Source organism: Trachurus trachurus (genome assembly GCF_905171665.1).
Source record: "Trachurus trachurus genome assembly, chromosome: 4".
Taxonomy (NCBI): Eukaryota; Metazoa; Chordata; class Actinopteri; order Carangiformes; family Carangidae; genus Trachurus; species Trachurus trachurus.
The window spans coordinates 32,253,748-32,279,872 of record NC_139898.1 but is presented as its reverse complement, the minus strand read 5'-3'; the positions used below and the strand labels follow the sequence as shown (position 1 = coordinate 32,279,872).

Below are 26,125 nucleotides of genomic sequence, written 5' to 3'. Positions count from 1 at the left end.
ACGACTTCACGGTCGGAAAAATACGAGTTTCCTTGAACGCACCATAACAGTCCTCGTCCCTACGTCGCCACATTCACGGCGTTCCTTGGCTGCACACACAGCCCTGCATGCCTTTCTCTCTCCTCATTGGATAAAAACTGTAGGATACGATAAATGTTTTCTCCTCGGCTCAGAGCAGAGCAGAGGGACTGACAGACCCGTGTTTCAGTCCAAACACTCTATGTAAGTGATTGCTGTTGGAAGATATAACTATTTAAGACTTATATTAACACAAATATATAACTTTCTTCTGCTTTAACCTTTGTTTCTTACATCTCTATGCACAACAGTAATTTATTTATCAAAAAACACAGGAAAATACCCTTTTTAAAAGGAGGCACTTGCCTAGAACTGCTCCTCTACATTAATCTGGACTAACCTGTTCAACATTCAGTCACATTTCAAAGCTCCGCCTCCTCACCTGACTCACCTGAAATAAACCAGGAAACAGTGCATTGGACTCTGTCAGTCCCAGAGACGCAGACTGAAGAAGAGACGATCAGATTCAGCTTCAGACCAAACCAACAACTTCCTGTGAGTGAGTCCAGCTACAACACTGCTGCTTCAACCTGCTGACACTCCACACACTGAAGGTGAGTTTGACTAAAACCTGGACTCAGAGTCACAGTAAACTTCAGTCAAGTCAGTAGAGGAGGGAGGGGAGCCATGACTGACTCTACTTCCTGTCTGCTGTGTTTTCAGCTTCACTCACAGACTAAATGGCTTCCAGATTAGAGGAGGATTTCTACTGTTCGGTCTGTACGGAGGTCTTCAGAGATCCTGTTGTTCTGTCCTGCAGCCACAGCTTCTGTAAAGACTGTCTGAAGAGCTGGTGGAAGGAGAAACAAGATCAACTGTGTCCAGTTTGCAAGAGAAGATCTTCAAGACACAAACCACCTTGTAACCTGGTGTTGAAGAACCTGTGTGAGAGCTTCTTACAGCAGAGAGAGCAGAGATCTTCAGAGGCTCTCTGCAGTCTGCACTCTGAGAAACTCAAACTCTTCTGTCTGGACCATCAGCAGCCAGTGTGTCTCATCTGCAGAGATTCAGAAACACATACCAACCATAGAATCAGACCCATCGATGAAGCTGCTTCTAAACTCAAGAAGGAACTTGAGGAAACTCTGGAGCCCTTAAAGAAGAAGTTAAAGGGTTTTGAAAAGGTTCAAGTGAAGTTTGATCAAACAGCAGAACACATCAAGGTCCAGGCCCGACACACAGAGAGGCAGATTAAGGAGCAGTTTAAGAAGCTTCACCAGTTTCTAGAAGAGGAAGAGGAGGCCAGGATGGCTGCACTGAGGGAGGAAGAGGAGCAGAAGAGTCAGAGGATGAAGGAGAAGATGGAGGCTCTGAGCAGAGAGATAGCAGCTCTTTCACACACAGTCAGAGCCACAGAGGACGAGCTGAGAGCTGAAGACGTCTCATTCCTGCTCAACTACAAGGCTGCAGTGGAAAGAGTCCAGCAGCGCCCCCTGCTGGAGGATCCACAGCTGGACTCAGGAGCTCTGATAGACCAGGCCAAACACCTGGGCAACCTGACCTTCAACATCTGGAACAAGATGAAGGACATGGTCTCCTACAGTCCTGTGGTTCTGGACCCAAACACTGCTCATCCAGAACTCATTCTGTCTGAAGATCTGACCAGTGTGAGACGAGGAGACGAACAGCAGCTTCCTGACAATCCAGAGAGGATTGAATCTTACTGCTCTGTCTTGGGCTCTGAGGGTTTTAACTCAGGGACTCACAGCTGGGATGTCGAGGTTGGAGACAGTACACAGTGGTCATTGGGTGTGTTACCAGAGTCTGTGCAGAGGAAGGGAGCTGAGATACTGTCTGTATTATGGGGAATAGGGTCTAATGAAGGTGAATACGGAGCATTTTCACCATCAGGTCCAGACATTGATCTCCCAGAGCTGAAGAAGTTCCAGAGGATCAGAGTGAATCTGAACTTGAACAGAGGAAAACTGTTGTTCTCTGATCCTGATACTAAAGCACACATACACACCTTCACACACACTTTCACTCAGAAGATGTTTCCATACATTAACACTGCTAGAAACCTCCCAGTGAAGCTGTTACCAGTGAAGATGTCAGTGACAGTGGAGCAGAGCAGTTAGAGATAAAGAGGATGATCATATTTATAATGTTGTTTATTGCTTAAAGGGAAAAGTCAGTGAATTGAACCTGTTGAACTTCACCTGTCCTCCTGCTGCCTCATTATTACACTTTTCCTTTTTTTTTCACTACCTATCATGTGTAAAATATTTTCACTCTTATCACTCAATTACTGAACAATTGATTCCTCTTCTCCAGAAGAAAACCTGGAGTTCTTCTCCAGATGAAAAAATGTCAAACATAAAAAGTTGAAAGGTGATTCTTTTTTAATTACATAATGTAAAAAGTTTGTATCTGTTCATATGAAATGATCTAAAATGTATTAACGTGTCAGTTCATCACAAAAGCTGAATGTACATTTGTTCCTGTTTTTCATCAACATAATAAAATGTTGTCTTGACCTGGATTCATATTCAGCTTCGTCTTTAACGTCTCCTACATCTACACAACATCCCATTCTCTTTATAATTAGCAGCAGAGGTGGAGGAAGTGTTGAGATGAAGTACTGACACCACACTGTGTACAAGTACTCTGCACAGGTACAAGTACTGCACTTAACGATTGCTCCCTTCCACACAAAGAATTAAGATATTCACACCAAAGTTTTTCTAACAGGTAAAGCAGCTTCCTGACCACAATTATGTCAAGTTTCAAAGTTGTCAGAGCTTGTGTTATTTACATGAGTTCATATGTCTTGACATCCACACACACACGACATGGTATGACAAGGAAACGTGTATGGTATATAATCTTTCTTTTTTTTATTTTACATCTCTATGCACAACAGTTATTTATTTATTTATTTATCAAAAAACACATGAAAATACCCTAAAACGAGGCACTAGTCTATAAATGCTCCTCTTCATTCAACAAGACTGAACCTGTTCAACATTCAGTCACTTTTCAAAGCTGCGCCCCCTCACATGACTCACCTGAGATAAACCAGGAACAACTGTATTTGGGCATTGTCAGTCCCAGAGACGCAGACTGAAGAAGAGGCGATCAGATTCAGCTTCAGACCAAACCAACAACTTCCTGTGAGTGAGTCCAGCTACAACGCCGCTGCTTCAACCTGCTGACTCTCCACACACTGAAGGTGAGTTTGACTAAAACCTGGACTCAGAGTCACAGTAAACTTCAGTCAAGTCAGTAGAGGAGGGAGGGGAGCCATGACTGACTCTACTTCCTGTCTGCTGTGTTTTCAGCTTCACTCACAGACTCAATGGCTTCCAGATTAGAGGCGGATCTCTGCTGTCCGGTCTGTACGGAGGTCTTCAGAGATCCTGTTGTTCTGTCCTGCAGCCACAGCTTCTGTAAAGACTGTCTGAAGAGCTGGTGGAAGGAGAAACAAGATCAACTATGTCCAGTTTGTAAGAGAAGATCTTCAAAGGAACAACCACCTGTTAGTCTGGTGATAAAGAACCTGTGTGAGAGCTTCTTACAGCAGAGAGATCAGAGATCTTCAGAGGCTTTCTGCAGTCTGCACTCTGAGAAACTCAAACTCTTTTGTCTGGACCATCAGCAGCCAGTGTGTCTTGTCTGTCTCCATTCAGAAACACACACCAACCACAGAATCAGACCCATCAATGAAGCTGCTTCGAAACTCAAGAAGGAACTTGAGGAAACTCTGGAGCCCTTAAAGAAGAAGTTAAAGGGCTTTGAAGAAGTTCAAGTGAAATTTGATCAAACAGCAGAACACATAAAGGTCCAGGCCCGACACACAGAGAGGCAGATTAAGGATCAGTTTAAGAAGCTTCATCAGTTTCTAGAAGAGGAAGAGGAGGCCAGGATGGCTGCACTGAGGGAGGAAGAGGAGCAGAAGAGTCAGAGGATGAAGGAGAAGATGGAGGCTCTGAGCAGAGAGATAGCAGCTCTTTCACACACAGTCAGAGCCACAGAGGACGAGCTGAGAGCTGAAGACGTCTCATTCCTGCTCAACTACAAGGCTGCAGTGGAAAGAGTCCAGCAGCGCCCCCTGCTGGAGGATCCACAGCTGGACTCAGGAGCTCTGATAGACCAGGCCAAACACCTGGGCAACCTGACCTTCAACATCTGGAACAAGATGAAGGACATGGTCTCCTACAGTTCTGTGGTTCTGGACCCAAACACTGCTGTTTCATATCTCATCCTGTCTGAAGATCTGACCAGTGTGAGAGCTGGAGATGATCAGCAGCTTCCTGACAATCCAGAGAGGATTGATTCTTACTACACTGTCCTGGGCTCTGAGGGTTTTAACTCAGGGACTCACAGCTGGGATGTCGAGGTTAGAGACAATACAAACTGGGGACTGGGTGTGTTAACAGAGTCTGTGCAGAGGAAGGGAGAAGAGATACTGTCTGGTCCATGGGGAATATGGTTTAATGAAGGTGAATACAAATTATGGTCACTATCATCTATAGGGACTGTTCTCCGAGTGCAGAAGAAGTTCCAGAGGATCAGAGTGAATCTGGACATGAACAGAGGAAAACTGTCGTTCTCTGATCCTGATACTAGCACACACATACACACCTTCACACACACTTTCACTCAGAAGATGTTTCCATACATTAACACTGCTAGAAACCTCCTAGTGAAGCTGTTGCCAGTGAAGGTGTCAGTGACAGTGGAGCAGAGCAGTTAGAGATAAAGAGGACGATCATAATGTTGTTTATTTCTTAAAGGGAAAAGTTAGTGAATTGAACCTGTTAAACTGCACCTGTCCTCCTGCTGTCTCATTATTACACTTTTCCTTTTTATCTACTTTTCATTTGTTAAAATATTTTCACTCTTATCACTCAGTTACTGAATATTTCAATCATGTTGATAAGTTTTGTGCAATGGTATGCAAATGTTTGTATTGTTTGTTAAGTGGATGTATGCGTTTTTATTTGGTGGCAAAGCAGTTTCCCTTTGGGGATCAATAAAGTTTTCTAATCTAATCTAATTTGATTCTCCAGAATGGAGCTCTTCTCCAGATGAAAAAATGTCAAACATGAAAAGTTGAAAAGTGATTCTTGTTTAATTACAGATGTAAAAAGTTTGTATCTGTTCACATGAAATGATCTAAAATGTATTGACCTGTCAGTTCATCACAAAAGCTGAATGTACATTCGTTCGTTCATTTATATCATATTTATAATGGTGGGAAAGGTCAGTGAAAAGGGAAAAAGTGAATTGAACCTGTTAAACTTCACCTGTCCTCCTGCTGTCATTATTATTATTTTTTTCTTTTACTACTTTTCATGTGTAAAATATTTTCACTCTTATCACTCAATTACTGAAAATTTGATTCTTTGATTATCCAGAAGAAGATCTGGAGTTCTTCTCCAGATAAAAAAAATGTCAAACATGAAAAGTTGAAATGTGATTCTTGTTTAATTACATATGTAAAAAGTTTGTATCTGTTCACATGAAATGATCTAAAATGTATTAACGTGCCAGTTCATCACAAAAGCTGAATGTACAGTCATTTTTGTTTTTCATCAACATAATAAAATGTTGTCTTGACTTGGATTCATATTCAGCTTCGTCTTTAACGTCTCCTGCATCTACATGACATCCCATTCTCTTTATAATTAGCAGCAGAGGTGGAGGAAGTGTTGAGATGAAGTACTGACACCACACTGTGTACAAGCACTCTGCATAGGTACAAGTACTGCACTTAAACTGTTTCTTTCTTTCTACATAAAGAATTAAGATATTCACACCCAGGTTTTTCTAACAGGTAAAGCAGCTTTCTGACCACAATTATGTCAAGTTTCAAAGCTGTCAGAGCTGGTGATATTAATCTACATGAGTTTATATGTCTTGAATCACAAGCAGACACGATATGGTATGACAAGGAAATGTGTACGGTATATAAACTTTTTTTTTTTTTACATCCCTATGCACAACAGTAAATTATTTATTCATCAAAAAACACACGAAAAGACCCTTTTTAAAACGAGGCACATACCTAGAACTGCTCCTCTACATTAATCTGGACTAACCTGTTCAACATTCAGTCATTTTTCAAAGCTCCGCCTCCTTACCTGACTCACCTGAGATAAACCAGGAAACAGTGCATTGAACAGTGCATTGAAGTCTGTCAGTCGCAGAGACGCAGACATTCAGCTTCAGACCAAACCAACAACTTCCTGTGAGTGAGTCCAGCTACAACACTGCTGCTTCAACCTGCTGACACTCCACACACTGAAGGTGAGTTTGACTAAAACCTGGAGTCAGAGTCACAGTAAACTTCAGTCCAGTCAGTAGAGGAGGGAGGGGAGCCATGACTGACTCTACTTCCTGTCTGTTGTGTTTTCAGCTTCACTCACAGACTAAATGGCTTCCAGACCAGAGGAGGATCTCTGCTGTCCGGTCTGTACGGAGGTCTTCAGAGATCCTGTTGTTCTGTCTTGCAGCCACAGCTTCTGTAAAGACTGTCTGAAGAGCTGGTGGAAGGAGAAACAAGATCCACTGTGTCCAGTTTGTAAGAGAAGATCTTCAAAGGGTCTTCCACCTTTTAGTCTGGCGTTGAAGAACCTGTGTGAGAGCTTCTTACAGCAGAGAGATCAGAGATCTTCAGAGGCTCTCTGCAGTCTGCACTCGGAGAAACCCAAACTCTTCTGTCTGGACCATCAGCAGCCAGTGTGTCACATCTGTCTCCATTCAGACACACACAAAAACCACATATTCAAACCCATCGATGAAGCTGCTTCACAACTCAAGAAGGAACTTGAAGAAACTCTGGAGCCCTTAAAGGAGAAGCTAAAGGGTTTTGAAGAAGTTCAAGTGGAGATTCATCAAACAGCAAAACACATTATGGCCCAGGCCCGACACACAGAGAGGAAGATTAAGGAGCAGTTTAAGAAGCTTCACCAGTTTCTAGAAGAGGAAGAGGAGGCCAGGATGGCTGCACTGAGGGAGGAAGAGGAGCAGAAGAGTCAGAGGATGAAGGAGAAGATGGAGGCTCTGAGCAGAGAGATAGCAGCTCTTTCACACACAGTCAGAGCCACAGAGGACGAGCTGAGAGCTGAAGACGTCTCATTCCTGCTCAACTACAAGGCTGCAGTGGAAAGAGTCCAGCAGCGCCCCCTGCTGGAGGATCCACAGCTGGACTCAGGAGCTCTGATAGACCAGGCCAAACACCTGGGCAACCTGACCTTCAACATCTGGAACAAGATGAAGGATATGGTCTCCTACAGTCCTGTGGTTCTGGACCCAAACACTGCTCATCCATATCTCATCCTGTCTGAAGATCTGACCAGTGTGAGAGATGGAGGAGATGGACAGCAGCTTCCTGACAATCCAGAGAGGAGTGATTATTCCTGCTCTGTCCTGGGCTCTGAGGGTTTTAACTCAGGGACTCACAGCTGGGATGTCGAGGTTGGAGACAGTACGTACTGGGGACTCGGTGTGTTAACAGAGTATGTGCAGAGGAAGGGAGATGAGATAGTGTCTGGATTATGGGGAATATGGTTCTGCGAAGGTAAATACGGAGCATGTTCACCATCAGGTCCAGACATTGTTCTCCCAGAGCAGAAGAAGCACCAGAGGATCAGAGTGAATCTGGACTTGAACAGAGGAAAACTGTCGTTCTCTGATCCTGATACTAACACACACATACACACCTTCACACACACTTTCACTCAGAAGATGTTTCCATACATTGACACTATTGATGACCTCCCATTGAAGCTGTTGCCAGTGAAGGTTTCGGTGACAGTGGAGCAGAGCAGTAAGAGATAAAGAGGATGATCATACTTATCTTAAAGGATAATTTCCGTTTTTTACGACCTGGACCTTATTTCTAGCATAACATTCGATCATTTACTCACCCAGACAACTTTGGTGTCATTTGGAGTCGTTTTGACGAAATTAGCCCCAGTGGAGCGGCGCGTATATCCGTATAATGCGAGAACACGCGGCACGCAATGCAGCCTCTAAATAAGACATTATCCGCCGCAAAACTCGTTCATTTTGCCAATATTTTGTTTTGATAAACTAGTGCTATTCCCCTCCGAGCCCGTGGTGGCATGTTATCAACATCCGGCGTCTGTAGGTTGACTACTAACCTCTGATCTGGATGATGTCATCTCCGACCGCTGCCCGGCTCATTCTGATAATAATCATTCCGCTTCAGCATTCAGGTCTTCATTTTTAGCTCAACCAGCCGGAGCTTTAGGGTGTATTCACACCTGTTTAGTGCACACTCTGGTGCGCACCAAATGTTAAAATGATACAATGTTTCATTTTTCAGTTAGTGCGGTTGCGTTCACACCTGCTTTTTGTCACTCGGGACCAAACTTGGAGAACGTCACGTCTCCATGACTACCAGTTGAAATCTGGAAGCGCTGATTGATAAAACTTTCCTGATGGAGACTCAAGTAGAGCCGGTTGTTAGTAGCTCTGGTCATTTATTTCTATATTGTTTGCATGTATAACTCTGTTTGGTACTTCCGGCTGGTTTCCGGTTGCGTTCACCCAGCTCGGTCCCGTTAGTTCCCGGTTAAACGTTAAACACGGCGGACCTCTGCTGCTGCAGCTCGGTAATCAGCTGCTCCGCGGACCCGAGGGACGGACGCCGACCTGTCCGGTGTCTGAGCGGACTCAGCGGACACGCACCGACCGGCTGCCCTGCTGCTGCTGCTTCGTTTGTGGGGACATAGCTCCGCAGCACCGGAGCACCGGGCGGTCTCCCCGCTGCGTTAACCCGTTGTCAGTGACTACGGGAGCCCTTTTAGCTCAAACGTGTTGAGTTCGCCTGGCAGTTGGCTCGCACCAGAGTGCGGTTGCTTTCACACCTAAACTAGTGCGCACCAGAGTTCGGCTGGAGCCGAACCGAGACCACCTCCTCAGGCCGCACTAGTTTTGGTGCGCATTAGAGTGCGATGTGCTTTCACACCAACCCAAACTGGACCAAATTTAGTGCGCACCAGATTTAGTGCGCACTAACACTGCAGGTGTGAATACACCCTTAGTGAGTCCAGGTTGAGGAGAGGAAGCCTGTGGAAGCTGAACTTCGTCGAGCTGCTCATTTTGTTCTGACAAGTCAGAAACACGCAGAAACGAACCATAGCATTAGCCATAGCAAGTTAGCCGCGCCGCACCGCAGTCGGAGATGACATCATCCAGGTCGGGTTAGTAGGTCAACCTACAGGCGCAGGATGTTGATAACATGCCACCACGGGCTCGGAGGGGAATAGCACCAGAATATCATAACAAAATATTGATGAAATGAATGCGGTTTCGCCGCAGATAATGATGCAAGATGGCGGCGCGCATTTGTGCAGCGGCTCACGGCTCTTCCTCTCATTGCATCTCTCTCTGATGTTATGGTACTTTTCTCTAATTTGTTTTTGCACACTCGGCTCTACGAACATCCTCTACACTCGACAGAACCTCCTGGAAATCGGGGCTCAGCACCAGACACCCATTACGAGTGTTTACCAGCACTCGCACAACATCCCATAGGAGATAACGAGAACACCGGGCTCCCCGTGGATTGTAATTGGCCCTCGAAGGCGGCGCAGCCGGAGAAGGGAGAGGAAGCAGAAGCGTGGCTGCAGGTGTCATGCTAAGGCTAAGGAAAAGACCACACAAGCCTTCTCTTCCGACCATCTACCTCTCCAATGCGAGATCATTGGCGCATAAGAAGGATGACCTGGAATTACAACTCGCTGGTAATCGCTATATGCGGAACTGCTGTGTTTTGATTATCACCGAAACCTGGCTACACCCGGACATACCCGACGCTAGCATGCAGCTAGCAGGCCGCACTCTGCTAAGCTGGGATAGGACCAAGGAATCCGGTAAGAGCAGAGGAGGGGGGCTCTGTATTTACGTGCACAACAACTGGTGCAACAACGGGACTGTGATAGACAAGCACTGTTCCCCCGACCTCGAGTACATGTCTGTAAGATGTCAGCCTTTTTTCCTACCTAGAGAGCTAGCAGTAGTGACCATTATGGCTGTGTACATTCCACCCCACGCCAATGTAAAAACTGCGCTCTCCCTCCTGCTAAACATTATCAACGCACACCAGCGAGCTCACCTGGACGGTGTCCACATAATTGCAGGAGACTTTAACAAGGCCAACCTGAAGACTGTACTCCCAAAATTTTACCAGCATGTCAAGTGTGCCACCAGGGGGGAAAGCACCTTGGATCATGTTTATTCCAATATAAAGCACGCATACAGAGCCATACCCCTACCTCATCTTAGGCAGTCAGACCATCTGTCCCTCCTGCTCTCCCCAGCCTACACCCCCCTCAGTCGGAGCACCAGGCCCACCACAAAGACCATCACAACCTGGCCTGAGAATGCACTCCCCAGGCTGCAGGACTGCTTCACAGTGACTGACTGGGACCTATTTGAACATCACGAGCTGGAAACCTTCACTAGTACGGTACTGGACTACATCAAGTGACCAGTCAGGTCCGTACACTCCTCAAAGCCCGCGATGCTGCCTTCAGGTCTGGAGACAAAGCCTTATACAGAACTGCTCGAGCGGATCTGAAGAGAAGCATTAAAAAAGCCAAAGCGGACCATAAGAGGAAGATAGAGTCCCACCCGTCCAGCAAAAACTCACAGGCGGTGTGGCAGGACATTCATGACATCACAAACTACAGAGGCTGCCCTAACAGGAGACCTGAGTGCGACGTTAGCAGAGGAGTTAAACTGCTTCTTTGCCCGCTTTGAGACATCACAGCAACACTCATCAGCCCCTGCCCTGCCCCCCCTCCCCCTCCCTCTCCTCCCTCCAGTTCCAGTCCCCGCACCCCCACACTCACTGTCAGCGAGCACGAGGTCAGACGGGTGCTCCTGGCAGTGAACCCCAAGAAGGCTGCTGGCCCAGACGGAGTCCCGGGGAAGGTGCTCAAAGCGTGTGCCCTCCAGCTCACACACATTTTCACCATAATCTTTAACCTCTCCCTGGCCCTGGCAGTCATTCCGTCCTGTTTGAAATCCGCCACTATCATCCCGGTACCGAAGAAGTCTCCCACCACCAGCCTGAATGATTACCGTCCTGTGGCCCTCACACCGGTAATCACGAAGTGCTTGGAGAGACTGGTCCTCCAGCACATCAAGGATAATCTCCCCTCAGGCTTCGATCCCTACCAGTTTGCATATCAGACCAACAGATCCACTGAAGATGCCATCGCCGTAACCCTCCACTCAGCGCTGTCACACCTGGAGCAGCAGCAGAGCTACGTCCGGATGCTCTTTGTGGATTACAGTTCTACCGCACCTGCAGCCACAGCTTCTGTAAAGACTGTCTGAATAGCTGGTGGAAGGAGACACAAGATCCACTGTGTCCAGTTTGTAAGAGAAGGTCTTCAAAGGAACATCCACCTTGTAACCTGGTGTTGAAGAACCTGTGTGAGAGCTTCTTACAGCAGAGAGAGCAGAGATCTTCAGAGGCTCTCTGCAGTCTGCACTCTGAGAAACTCAAACTCTTCTGTCTGGACCATCAGCAGCCAGTGTGTCACATGTGTCTCCATTCAGAAACACACACCAACCATAGAATAAGACCCATCGACGAAGCTGCTTCTAAACTCAAGAAGGAACTTGAGGAAACTCTGGAGCCCTTAAAGAATAAGTTAAAGGGTTTTGAAGAAGTTCAAGTGAAGTTTGATCAAACAGCAGAACACATTAAGGTCCAGGCCCGACACACAGAGAGGCAGATTAAGGAGCAGTTTAAGAAGCTTCACCAGTTTCTAGAAGAGGAAGAGGAGGCCAGGATGGCTGCACTGAGGGGGGAAGAGGAGCAGAAGAGTCAGAGGATGAAGGAGAAGATGGAGGCTCTGAGCAGAGAGATAGCAGCTCTTTCACACACAGTCAGAGCCACAGAGGACGAGCTGAGAGCTGAGAGCTGAAGACGTCTCATTCCTGCTCAACTACAAGGCTGCAGTGGAAAGAGTCCAGCAGCGCCCCCTGCTGGAGGATCCACAGCTGGACTCAGGAGCTCTGATAGACCAGGCCAAACACCTGGGCAACCTGACCTTCAACATCTGGAACAAGATGAAGGACATGGTCTCCTACAGTCCTGTGGTTCTGGACCCAAACACTGCTTATTCAGATCTCATCCTGTCTGAAGATCTGACCAGTGTGAGAGCTGGAGACAAACAGCAGCTTCCTGGCAATCCAGAGAGGAGTGATTATTACTGCTTTGTCCTGGGCTCTGAGGGTTTTAACTCAGGGACTCACAGCTGGGATGTCGAGGTTGGAGACAATACAAACTGGACACTGGGTGTGTTACCAGAGTCTGTGCAGAGGAAGGGAGACGAGATAGTGTCTGGATTATGGGGAATAGGGATTAATGAAGGTGAATACGGAGCATATTCATCATCAGGTCCAGACATTTATCTCCCAGTGCAGAAGAAGCTCCAGAGGATCAGAGTGAATCTGGACTTGAACAGAGGAAAACTGTCGTTCTCTGATCCTGATACTAACACACACATACACACCTTCACACACACTTTCACTCAGAAGATGTTTCCATACATTGACACTGGTAGAAACCTCCCAGTGAAGCTGTTACCAGTGAAGGTGTCAGTGACAGTGGAGCAGAGCAGTTAGAGATAAAGAGGATGATCATATTTATAATGTTGTTTATTTCTTAAAGGGATAGTTCAACATCTTTGGCAAATTGGCCCATTGCCATAATCCATATAGTCATAACAGTAAGTTTGTTACCTTTAATTGTTGGTGCAAGTTATTTTAACCATAACCTAACCCATATTTATAATGTTGTTTATTTCTTAAAGGGAAAAGTCAGTGAATTGAACCTGTTAAACTTCACCTGTCCTTCTACTGCCTCATTATTACACTTTTCATTCCCCCCCCCCCCCCCCCCTTTTTTTTTTTCTTTATTACTACTTTTCATGTGTAAAATATTTTATTCTTATCACTCAATTACTGAACAGTTGATTCTTCTTCTCCAGAAGAAGATCTGGAGTTCTTCTCCAGATGAAAAAATGTCAAACATAAAAAGTTGAAAAGTGATTCTTGTTCAATTACATATATAAGAAGTTTGTATCTGTTCAAATGAAATGATCTAAAATGTATCAACGTGTCAGTTCATCACAAAAGTGTATATTCGTTCCTGTTTTTCATCAACATAATAAAATGTTGTCTTGACTTGGATTCATATTCAGCTTCGTCTTTAACGTCTCCTGCATCTACACAACATCCCATTCTCTTTATAATTAGCAGCAGAGGTGGAGGAAGTGTTGAGATGAAGTACTGATGCCACACTGTGTACAAGTACTTGGCACAGGTACAAGTACTGCACTTAAACAGTTGCTCCCTTCCACACAAAGAATCAAGATATTCACACCCAAGTTTTTCTAACAGGTAAAGCAGCTTTCTGAACACAATTATGTCAAGTTTCAAAGCTGTCAGAGCTTGTGTTATAAATCTACATGAGTTTATATGTCTTGAATCACAAGCAGACACGATATGGTGTGACAAGGAAATGTGTACGGTATATAAACTTTTTTTTTTTACATTCCCATGCGAACAGTAATTTATTTATCAAAAAACACACAAAAAGACGCTTTTTAAAACAAGGCACATGCCTAGAACTGCTCCTCTACATTAATCTGGACTAACCTGTTCAACATTCAGTCACTTTTCAAAGCACCGCCCCCTCACATGACTCACCTGAGAAAAACCAAGTTAGTTATTAACAGTGAGAACAAAGTCCCAGTAACAACTTTATTGGACTCTGTCAGTCCCAGAGACGCAGACTGAAGAGGAGACGATCAGATTCAGCTTCAGACCAAACCAACAACTTCCTGTGAGTGAGTCCAGCTACAACACTGCTGCTTCAACCTGCTGACACTCCACACACTGAAGGTGAGTTTGACTAAAACCTGGACTCAGAGTCACAGTAAACTTCAGTCAAGTCAGTAGAGGAGGGAGGGGAGCCATGACTGACTCTACTTCCTGTCTGCTGTGTTTTCAGCTCCACTCACAGACTCAATGGCTTCCAGATTAGAGGAGGATTTCTACTGTTCGGTCTGTACCGAGGTCTTCAGAGATCCTGTTGTTCTGTCCTGCAGCCACAGCTTCTGTAAAGACTGTCTGAAGAGCTGGTGGAAGGAGAAACAAGATCGACTATGTCCAGTTTGTAAGAGAAGATATTCAAAGGAACAACCACCCTGTAACCTGGTGTTGAAGAACCTGTGTGAGAGCTTCTTACAGCAGAGAGAGCAGAGATCTTCAGAGGCTCTCTGCAGTCTGCACTCTGAGAAACTCAAGCTCTTCTGTCTGGACCATCAGCAGCCAGTGTGTCACATCTGTCTCCATTCAGACACACACAAAAACCACATATTCAAACCCATCGATGAAGCTGCTTCGAAACTCAAGAAGGAACTTGAGGAAACTCTGGAGCCCTTAAAGAAGAAGTTAAAGGGTTTTGAAGAAGTTCAAGTGGAGTTTGGTCAAACAGCAGAACACATTAAGGTCCAGGCCCGACACACAGAGAGGCAGATTAAGGAGCAGTTTAAGAAGCTTCACCAGTTTCTAGAAGAGGAAGAGGAGGCCAGGATGGCTGCACTGAGGGAGGAAGAGGAGCAGAAGAGTCAGAGGATGAAGGAGAAGATGGAGGCTCTGAGCAGAGAGATAGCAGCTCTTTCACACACAGTCAGAGCCACAGAGGACGAGCTGAGAGCTGAAGACGTCTCATTCCTGCTCAACTACAAGGCTGCAGTGGAAAGAGTCCAGCAGCGCCCCCTGCTGGAGGATCCACAGCTGGACTCAGGAGCTCTGATAGACCAGGCCAAACACCTGGGCAACCTGACCTTCAACATCTGGAACAAGATGAAGGACATGGTCTCCTACAGTCCTGTGGTTCTGGACCCAAACACTGCTCATCCAGAACTCATCCTGTCTGAAGATCTGACCAGTGTGAGAGATGGAGACAAACAGCAGCTTCCTGACAATCCAGAGAGGATTGATTCTTTCTGCTCTGTCCTGGGCTCTGAGGGTTTTAACTCAGGGACTCACAGCTGGGATGTCGAGGTTGGAGACAGTACACACTGGATACTGGGTGTGTTACCAGAGTCTGTGCAGAGGAAGGGAGATGAGATACTGTCTGGATTATGGGGAATATTGTTTCGGGCAGGTAAATACTTAACAGTTTCATTAGGTCAAGCCATTGATCTCCCAGTGCAGAAGAAGCTCCAGAGGATCAGAGTGAATCTGGACTTGAACAGAGGAAAACTGTCGTTCTCTGATCCTGATACTAACACACACATACACACCTACACACACACTTTCACTCAGAAGATGTTTCCATTCATTGACACTGTTAGAAACCTCCCATTGAAGGTGTCAGTGACAGTGGAGCAGAGCAGTTAGAGATAAAGAGGATGATCATATTTATAATGTTGTTTATTTCTTAAAGGGATAGTTCAACATCTTTGGCAAATTGGCCCATTGCCATAATCCCTATAGTCATAACATTGTTGGTTGCTGTTAAACTCCACCTGTCCTTCTGCTGCCTCATTATTACACTTTTCACCCCCCCCCCCCCTTTTTTTTTCTTTATTACTACTTCTCATGTGTAAAATATTTTATTCTTATCACTCAATTACTGAACATTTGATTCTTCTTTTCCAGAAGAAAATCTGGAGTTCTTCTCCAGATGATAAAATGTCAAACATAAAAAGTTAAAAGGTGATTCTTGTTTAATTACATATGTAAAAAGTTTGTATCTGTTCACATGAAATGATCTAAAATGTATCAACGTGTCAGTTCATCACAAAAGCTGAATGTACATGAGTTCCTGTTTTTCATCAACATAATAAAATGGTGTCTTGACTTGGATTCATATTCAGCTTCATCTTTAACAATTATGTCAAGTTTCAAAGCTGTCAGAGCTTGTGTTATTAATCTCAGACATGAAAACGGGTCATGGGTCAATAAGGTGAGAAGGATCCGACTCCTCTAGGGGGGTCCGGGGGCATGGTCCCCCGGAAGAAAAATTTTAATATTTCATATTTGAAAGCATCAATCTGATGCATTTTGAGAAGAAATGAACCTGTGTGAGAGCTTCTTACAGCAGAGAGAGCAGAGATCTTCAGAGGCTCTCTGCAGTCTGCACTCTGAGAAACTCAAACTCTTCTGTCTGGACCATCAGCAGCCAGTGTGTCACATCTGTCTCCATTCAGAAACACACACCAACCATAGAATCAGACCTATCGATGAAGCAGCTTCGAAACTCAAGAAGGAACTTGAGGAAACTCTGGAGCCCTTAAAGAAGAAGTTAAAGGGTTTTGAAGAAGTTCAAGTGAAGTTTGGTCAACATTAAGGTCCAGGCCCGACACACAGAGAGGCAGATTAAGGATCAGTGTGTTACCAGAGTCTGTGCAGAGGAAGGGAAACAAGATACTGTCTGGATTATGGAGAATATGGTTCTATGAAGGTGAATACGGAGCATTTTCACCATCAGGTTCAGACATTGTTGTCACAGAGCAGAAGAAGCTCCAGAGGATCAGAGTGAATCTGGACTTGAACAGAGAAAAACTGTCGTTCTCTGATCCTGATACTAACACACACATACACACCTTCACACACACTTTCACTCAGAAGATGTTTCCATACATTGACACTATTGATGAACTCCCATTGAAGCTCTTACCAGTGAAGGTGTCAGTGACAGTGGAGCAGAGCAGTTAGAGATAAAGAAGATGATCATATTTATCATGTTGTTTATTTCTTAAAGGGAAAAGTCAGTGAATTGAACCTGTTAAACTTCACCTGTCCTCCTGCTGTCTCATTATTACACTTTTCCTTTTTACTACTTTTCATGTGTAAAATATTTTCACTCTTATCACTCAATTACTGAACATTTGATTATTCTTCAAATGAAAAAATGTCAAACATGAAAAGTTGAGAAGTGATTCTTGTTCAATTACATATGTAAAAAGTTTGTATCTGTTCAAATGAAATGATCTAAAATGTATTAACGTGTCACTTGAACACAAAAGCTGAATGTAGATTCGTTCCTGCTTTTCATCAACATAATAAAATGTTGCCTTGACTTGGATTCATATTCAGCTTCGTCTTTAACGTCTCCTGCATCTACACAACATCCCATTCTCTTTATAATTAGCATCAGAGGTGGAGGAAGTGTTGAGATGAAGTACTGACACCACACTGTGTACAAGCACTCTGCACAGGTACAAGTACTGCACTTAAACAGTTGCTCCCTTCCACACAAAGAATTAAGATATTCACACCCACGTTTTTCTAACAGGTAAAGCAGCTTTCTGACCACAATTACTGTGTTTCAAGTTTCAAAGCTGTCAGAGCTGTTGTAAATCTACATGAGTTTATATGTCTTAACTCCCAGACACATGACATGGTATGACAAGGAAATGTGTACGATAACCTTTTTCTTTTTTACATCCCTATGCACAACAGTAACTTATTTATTTATTTGTTAAAAAAAAAAAAAAACCTTTTTAAAACAAGGCACATGCCTACAACTGCTCCTCTACATTAATCTGGATTGACCTGTTCAACATTTGGTCATTTTTCAAAGCTCCGCCCCCTCACATGACTCACCTGAAATAAACCAAGTTAGTTATTAACAGTGAGAACAAAGTCCCAGGAACAACTTTATTGGACTCTGTCAGTCCCAGAGACGCAGACTGAAGAAGAGACGATCAGATTCAGCTTCAGACCAAACCAACAACTTCCTGTGAGTGAGTCCAGCTACAACACTGCTGCTTCAACCTGCTGACACTCCACACACTGAAGGTGAGTTTGACTAAAACCTGGACTCACAGTCACAGTAAACTTCAGTCAAGTCAGTAGAGGAGGGAGGGGAGCCATGACTGACTCTACTTCCTGTCTGTTGTGTTTTCAGCTTCACTCACAGACTCAATGGCTTCCAGATTAGAGGATTTCTAACAGGTAACGCAGCTTTCTGACTACAATTATGTCAATTTTCAAAGCTGTCAGAGCTTGTAGTATTAATCTACATTAGTTGACATTTCTTACTGTAAGTTCCACACATGGTATGGCAAGGAAATGTGTACGGTATATAACCTTTTTTTTTCTTTTTTTTTTTAACATCCCTATGCACAACAGTAATTTATTTATATATTTATGAAAAAACACACATGAAAATACCCTTTTTAAAACAAGGCTCATGTCTAGAACTGCTCCTCTACATTAATCTGGACTGACCTGTTCAACATTCAGCCATTTTTCAAAGCTCCGCCCCCTCACATGACTCACCTGAGATAAACCAAGTTAGTTATTAACAGTGAGGACAAAGTCCCAGGAACAACTTTATTGAACTCTGTCAGTCCCAGAGACGCAGACTGAAGAAGAGACGATCAGATTCAGCTTCAGACCAAACCAACAACTTCCTGTGAGTGAGTCCAGCTACAACACTGCTGCTTCAACCTGCTGACACTCCACACACTGAAGGTGAGTTCGACTAAAACCTGGACTCAGAGTCACAGTAAACTTCAGTCAAGTCAGTAGAGGAGGGAGGGGAGCCATGACTGACTCTACTTCCTGTCTGCTGTGTTTTCAGCTTCACTCACAGACTAAATGGCTTCCAGATTAGAGGAGGATTTCTACTGTCCGGTCTGTACGGAGGTCTTCAGAGATCCTGTTGTTCTGTCCTGCAGCCACAGCTTCTGTAAAGACTGTCTGAAGAGCTGGTGGAAGGAGAAACAAGATCCACTGTGTCCAGTTTGTAAGAGAAGATTTTCAAAGCCAGAACCACCTTGTAACCTGGTGTTGAAGAACCTGTGTGAGAGCTTCTTACAGCAGAGAGAGCAGAGATCTTCAGAGGCTCTCTGCAGTCTGCACTCTGAGAAACTCAAACTCTTCTGTCTGGACCATCAGCAGCCAGTGTGTCACATCTGTCTCCATTCAGAAACACACACCAACCACAGAATCAGACCCATCGATGAAGCTGCTTCGAAACTCAAGAAGGAACTTGAAGAAACTCTGGAGCCCTTAAAGAAGAAGTTAAAGGGTTTTGAAGAAGTTCAAGTGAAGTTTGGTCAAACAGCAGAACACATTAAGGTCCAGACCCGACACACAGAGAGGCAGATTAAGGAGCAGTTTAAGAAGCTTCACCAGTTTCTAGAAGAGGAAGAGGAGGCCAGGATGGCTGCACTGAGGGAGGAAGAGGAGCAGAAGAGTCAGAGGATGAAGGAGAAGATGGAGGCTCTGAGCAGAGAGATAGTAGCTCTTTCACACACAGTCAGAGCCACAGAGGACGAGCTGAGAGCTGAAGACGTCTCATTCCTGCTCAACTACAAGGCTGCAGTGGAAAGAGTCCAGCAGCGCCCCCTGCTGGAGGATCCACAGCTGGACTCAGGAGCTCTGATAGACCAGGCCAAACACCTGGGCAACCTGACCTTCAACATCTGGAACAAGATGAAGGACATGGTCTCCTACAGTCCTGTGGTTCTGGACCCAAACACTGCTCATCCAGTACTCATCCTGTCTGAAGATCTGACCAGTGTGAGACGAGGAGGAGTCAGACAGCAGCTTCCTGACAATCCAGAGAGGATTGACCCTTACTGCTGTGTCCTGGGCTCTGAGGGTTTTAACTCAGGGACTCACAGCTGGGATGTCCAGGTTGGAGACAATACCATCTGGAGACTGGGTGTGTTAACAGAGTCTGCGCAGAGGAAGGGAGACGAGATGGAGTCTGGATTATGGAGAATATGGTTTGATGAAGGTGAATACGGAGCAGTTTCACCACCAGGTCCAGACATTGATCTCCCAGAGCAGAAGAAGCTCCAGAGGATCAGAGTGAATCTGGACTTGAACAGAGGAAAACTGTCGTTCTCTGATCCTGATACTAACACACACATACACACCTTCACACACACTTTCACTCAGAAGATGTTTCCATACATTGAGACTATTAGAAACCTCCCATTGAAGCTGTTACCAGTGAAGGTGTCAGTGACAGTGGAGCAGAGCAGTTAGAGATAAAGAGGATGATCATATTTATCATGTTGTTTATTTCTTAAAGGGAAAAGTCAGTGAATTGAACCTGATAAACTTCACCTGTCCTCCTGCTGTCTCGTTATTACACTTTTCATTGTTTACTACTTTTCATGTGTTAAAATATTTTCACTCTTATCACTCAAATACTGAACATTTGATTCTGGAGTTCTTCTCCAGATGAAAACATGTCAAACATGAAAAGTTGAAAAGTGATTCTTGTTTAATTACATATGTAAAAAGTTTGTATCTGTTCACATGCAATGATCTAAAATGTATTAACGTGTAGGGATGGGTACCTGTCGCATTTGAATCGATACGGTATCGATACTCAGTACCTGGGAACCGATATCGGTACCGATCGGTACCTGGTTTCAGTACTTTTTGTGTGTGTGGTAATTAAAAAAATAAATAAATAAATAAAAACGTCTGAAATTTGAATATTTACCTCTTAACAACATCACAACTCCTCAGCCTTTAAGAGTATTTTATGTTTTAGGGATCGGCAATGATTTTCATATAATGGAATAGTCATTCAATGTAAAAAAAAAAAAGTTTATGAGACTATCGTCTTCACGTCTTGTCTGAAAAAATGTCTGTTTTTACTGAGAAACATGGATAGACTCCTACAGCCATCAGAAAGCTCTGTGTGAAACTTTGTAAAATAAAAAAAACAACTGAAACTGCTGCAAACTCTGCAACATGTGGACTTCATGTTTTGACGAGAGGAGAGTGCCCAATTCCAATCCGACCCCTCACGGACTCACTGACTTAGAGGCGCGTTCACGGGAAGTCCGTGAGTGTGTGAGTTCTGTTCCGTTGTCAGATCATCAAGTCAGTGAGTCAGTGAATGAGCCCTTACTGCCCCCTTACCGTAAGTCAGCACCGATGCTGACTTTGGGTAGGGGAATTACCCACAGTTCATAGCGTTGTGAAGTCAAACCATAACACATGGGATGCCGTCGGAACGCAAGTGTTAAAAAAAAAAGAAATTAACACAAGTAGTCAGAGAGAGCTCCGCCAGTCTCTTTATTGTTAATGGACAGGAGCCAAAAAAAAGGAATAAATAAAAAGAAAAGAAGAAGTTTACTGTCAGTGTTAACGTGCAGTTTGTGATTATTGATGATGATTTGATCAGATCTGATCCAGGAATATTTTGTTTTGAGTCCGCCTCCCTCGCACACCTTGTGCGTATTGAAAGTACAGTAAATTTATCGGTCCAAGGGCGGAGTTAAAAACATTTTGCTGTCAAGGTAACGTGTCGTGAGAGTGGGTAAGTGCTGTTCCATTCATGTTTACAGCATCTGGACCCTCACAGACTCTCACACTCTGTCACTTACAGCTGACGTCACTTTAGTCAGTGAGGGTTCAGGGCCTGAGTCTTTAGGGAACGGATTGGAATTGGGGGATGGGAGACTTCATCCTCATTACGTGACGACGAAGGTGCGTTCAGGTACCGAAATGTGGTACCGATTGACTTTATGTGAATCGATACTCTGTACTTTGGTGGGAATTCGGTCGGTACCAAAAAAGTACACTGTAAAATGTAATTGTATATCTCACTTAAAAAGAAAAGTGACCTTAACTAATTTCAGCTTACTCTGTTGACTATCCTCACTTTTATTTAGTAAAGACAACTTTCTGCTGAGGCAAGTAATCAAACTCACCAGCTGCAAGTAACCTGTACTTAGAGGTTTGAGTGAGCAAGAAGCATCTGCATCACCACCAGCAACTCGGCAGCATTCGGCTGCTCTCGTCGAACGCACATGCGCAGTTGCCCACTGACGAGTGACGACGTGCTTTGAATGAAGCGCCCGGTAAACCGTCAACAACAACAAGGCGGCTGCTGCAGCTAGAGACACGGTAAGTTTCACTGGTTTTGTATGGAGCAAACTTGTAGTCATTATTCTTATCATATAATTTATCTGTGAGTTCAGTTTTTTTCTTTTTTGTTGTTGCTGCCAGTCGGTCCTTTGCAGTCATGTGAAAGCTAAAGCTAACTAGCTCTTCATGTGAAGTTACTCGGATAGTGTAACGTTAACATTTAGGGATTTACTGGGGTTTCCGCAAACACAGCGTGCTTATTAACGGTTGAAAAAGCCCCCCCCCCCCGTCGGTCGGACGGACGGACGGACGGACGGACGGACGGTGAGACGGTGAAGTTGGGGGGGGGGGGGGGGGGGGGGGGTTAGCGCGATTTAGCACGTTTGTTTATGACATGTCCATGTGCCTGTGTTTGTGTGTTTGTGGTGCATGTGCGAGAGAGAGCCACAGACACAGGGCTGGTTGATAAGTTTAGTTTTTTTATATCATGTACAGTTCTAATAGTTTGTGCTATGAGTTAGTTACAGTTTAACTGATTGATTTTGTTGTTTCTTTTGCAGGTTTTTATTTCTGAAGACAGAATGCCTTGGACGTGTAAGTACTGCTTGTTTTTTTTTCTGAAAAGAGGGCTAAACTATTATTCAAGACTGGCTTCCCTGTCAGAAGCGGCTGAAGCCTGACATTGCCAGCACACCTGATTCAGATCCAGGCATGTCACAAGATGTTACATGAAGTTGAAGATTTTTCTAATGATCCCACAAAGCAAGACAAAAATGAGGCAGAAGCTCAAATCAAAAAATTTGGATCATTTATAGCATCACCTTGAGCATAATTTAGCCTCACTCCATGCCATTCAGCAAATTCTCAATGAACATGGTGTCAGTGACGATTCAGTCATGAGAAAGATTCCCTCCAAACATGTTTTAAGATGTATAAATCTCTACTTTGAATAATAATTTGTCTGTTTTTTTCTCAAAAAACAGACACGATTTTCAAGAGCAAGGGGGGAAGTGTTGGCCAGAAACTTAAGTATCTGCAACAAGTCACACCAGAGGTAAGTTTCTCAGATACAAAGTAACACATTTTGTATCATGTGGGGAACAAAATACTCAACCCCATTGTGTGTGCAGAGCTATTAATTGATTGTCCTTTAAGTGATGTGTGTTTGACATTTGTCAGTACAGATATTGCTGCGACGTGAACGGCAGTCCTCCGTGGCCTTCCTGTGATCCTTGGAGATGAGAACACAGACTTCTTCAAGACATGCTTTGTAAGTTGTCTTTATCACTATTTTTTTAATTCCACACCACAGGATGTTCACTCTATTTAATTCTGCTCCTTATGTTACATTGATAGCTTTAGTTTTAGTTACTTCTCTACCACTACTTTTAGTGGCTGTCTTGTGTTTCTGCCGTGGAAATTCAAGGTGACATCTGATATGTAATTTTGGTGTTATTGCTGCTATTGTTGTTAGGACTGCGAAGACCCAGACATGTCTCACCCCCCCCTCACCCCCCCACTTGGGATCCTGACCATCGTTCCTGAGGACAGACAGGCCTCCCCTGACTCACTGCGCTTCAGTCTTCAGGTACTGCAATCATTTTGGAAGGAAGAATTGTCATGGATGACCTTGGAAATCTTCCACATGCCAACAACTGAAGTACACCTTTGACCTCATCCAAAAGGTGCTTGGACACTTGGACATAAATCCCTAAAACCAAAAATACAATCACTCAAAAATCTTCTGATGCAATGACTGAATGTGTTCACAATGTGAATGTGACGTGACATTATGGGTCACATTGAATCCCTTACCCTTATTGGAAAAGTGATATATTTTTTTCTTGTTAGATCCTTTTTTGTGGGAGGGAGCCTCATCGCCCTTTCAGACTACTAAATTGTTTTACTAAATGGTGTATGTTCATGAGAAGAAACTACTTTCCTTTTAGCTTTTCTTTTTCCTTTTGTGTTAATGCTGACATGATTGTGGTGATACTGATTACCAGCATCAGGTTCTTTAGCCAGTTATCTCAGACTTAATATACTATGTTGAAAGATATATCTATTGATAGTGCAGTTCTAAACTCATCCACTAAGAATTTAAATCAGAAAGCTCTGAGCAGGTTTCAGGGGGAGTTGTCTTAAACATCATGATTACAGTTGCGCATTCAGTTGAAATAGTGATCTTATTTTACATACAAAATATGTAATGTAAAAAAAAGGTTAGTAAGTGTGTACCTGAGCCTGGAACCTATTTTTACATGTATTTGTGTTCAAAACAAAAAAAGTTTAATTATTAAACTTTGTTTTCCATTCAAACTGTTGTCTGTTGTCTCTTAGTTTCAATAGCTTATCACTTTTAGTTCAGCTTACTTGAACATATTAAGGCAATCGGTTTCCTGATATTTTTCTAGTAATGTGAACTTGTAAAACTTGTAAGGATAACTTATTTTCACGAGTACAGTTTAATTAACATAACTCACAAGTTTAAGTAGTCATAATTGGCATTTTATAGTCAACCTAACTAATGATTTTGAGTTAACTTCACTCAAGTTTACTGCCATTATCTGAGTTGTATAAACACAGTTATTTTCAGCTATATCACCTTAAAATGAATTAGCTACTTTACTTGGAAATTTTGAGGCAATCGGTTTCCTCACTTTTTTTAAGTAAAGTGAACTTATTACAATTTACAGTGTACCGAATTTCGGTACCCATCCCTATTAACGTGTCAGTTCATCACAAAAGCTGAATGTACATTCGTTCCCGTTTGTCATCAACATAATAAAATGTTGTCTTGACTTGGATTCATATTCAGCTTCGTCTTTAACGTCTCCTGCATCTACACACCATCCCATTCTCTTTATAATTAGCAGCAGAGCTGGAGGAAGTGTACAGGACAGTGACACTAATAAAAACTAATGAAAATGTTTAAACTATTGTGTAACTGTTGGAGACAGTACTTCATGAAGTTAATGAAGTGTTTAAAAAGATTAATAAATAGACATATACATTCATGATAAGAGTTAAAAAGAGCTTACGTTTATAAATAAGTTGATAAAAAGTTGTTGTGATATTTAATAAACCTTCATATGAGGACATTTTATTTTGAAAGTGTGTGGTCACATGACCCCTGGTCTGTTGTGAGGGTCAACTGTGGGATTGTGGGTCAGGAGTAAAATGCGGGACCACAGAGAATGGAGGCAGGAAGTCATGCCACTGAACACTCAGAGATAAATACACTGCGTTTAAGAGGCGCAAACGGTAATTATGGTTTGGTTTCATATGTATTTTATTTGTGGTTTTGTACAAAATGCTTTGAGCATACAGTGGACACTTCATGTGTTTGTTTACATTGAGTGGAACGTCCAGGAGCCGACTAGAGAGAGAGAGAGCGTCAGCCACCGCAGCACCGCGGCATTGTCGACGGCGAAGTACCGCAACTTCACCAACAGAGGGCAGCGTTTACCAGCGAGTGCTACAGCTCTTCATATAGTATACTTACCTGGCTTCAGCTGGCATGGTCTCCAGCCTTCAGGCAGAGCAGTTCTGCAATATATCTTTTGATTTGAGTACCAACCTTCAACTGTATGAACATTTTAAAGGTTGAAAGAGCTTAACTAGTAAGCAACAGAGGTTTTGAGTGAAATGCTAAATATTCCTGCTTTCACGGTGTTCTATGATTTTACCAACGTCGGTGGAGAAGGAGAATAAAAGAATGAAAATCAAGACATCAGTATGAAGCGTGGCCTTTTGTTGAACCGGTGTAGCTACATATTGTTTAAACCTTTGCTGCAGGTGTTTGGTGCGAGGGGGCGAAGTCACGTGTGGCTCAGCAGCAACTGATGAAGACTGAGTCACATTAAACATGAATATCCTGTAATACAGAATTAAAATGTGTCAGTAAATTGAGTGTTGGTTACCAAGGCAACAAGTAAAGGTGTTTGTCTCCTCCCGGTGAGTCTGTGTGTCTGTAGATATTGACACATGTTTCACATTAATGTGTTCACATGGTGGTCGTGAGGTCACAGGAGGGGGAGGAGCCTCGGCCCTTCAGACAGGAAGTGACGCAGCGACGCAACAAACTCATTAACTATCAATAAGTTAATCAATAACACGTGTGAGATCAAATTAAAGTGTTTCAGGAAGAAAACAAATCAATACAACTATTGAAACGTGTTGAGACAAA

General features: G+C 43.7%; 3 protein-coding genes across 3 annotated transcripts; all 3 read left to right on the top strand.

Annotated features, from left to right (window-relative positions):
• Window positions 1-758: 758 nt before the first annotated feature.
• LOC310984936 (E3 ubiquitin-protein ligase TRIM35-like) lies at window positions 759-2,271 on the top strand (the record flags this gene model as incomplete). Its single annotated transcript, XM_083970317.1, has 1 exon — window positions 759-2,271. The coding sequence occupies one exon, from the start codon at window positions 759-761 to the stop codon at window positions 2,154-2,156; it is 1,398 nt and encodes a 465-aa protein (XP_083826443.1). The 3' UTR covers window positions 2,157-2,271.
• Window positions 2,272-6,456: 4,185 nt separating this feature from the next.
• Window positions 6,457-12,696, top strand: LOC310985365 (uncharacterized protein; the record flags this gene model as incomplete). Its single annotated transcript, XM_083970939.1, is given in 5 exon segments — window positions 6,457-7,852; window positions 10,374-10,539; window positions 10,881-11,382; window positions 11,538-11,978; window positions 11,980-12,696. Coding segments are annotated over 5 exon segments (3,222 nt in total).
• Window positions 12,697-14,103: 1,407 nt separating this feature from the next.
• On the top strand, window positions 14,104-20,393 carry LOC310985364 (uncharacterized protein; the record flags this gene model as incomplete). The annotated part of the gene is made up of 2 exons (XM_083970938.1): window positions 14,104-15,459; window positions 18,694-20,393. 2 exons carry the CDS (start codon window positions 14,104-14,106, stop codon window positions 20,092-20,094), a joined length of 2,757 nt encoding a protein of 918 aa, XP_083827064.1. The 3' UTR covers window positions 20,095-20,393.
• Window positions 20,394-26,125: the final 5,732 nt, after the last annotated feature.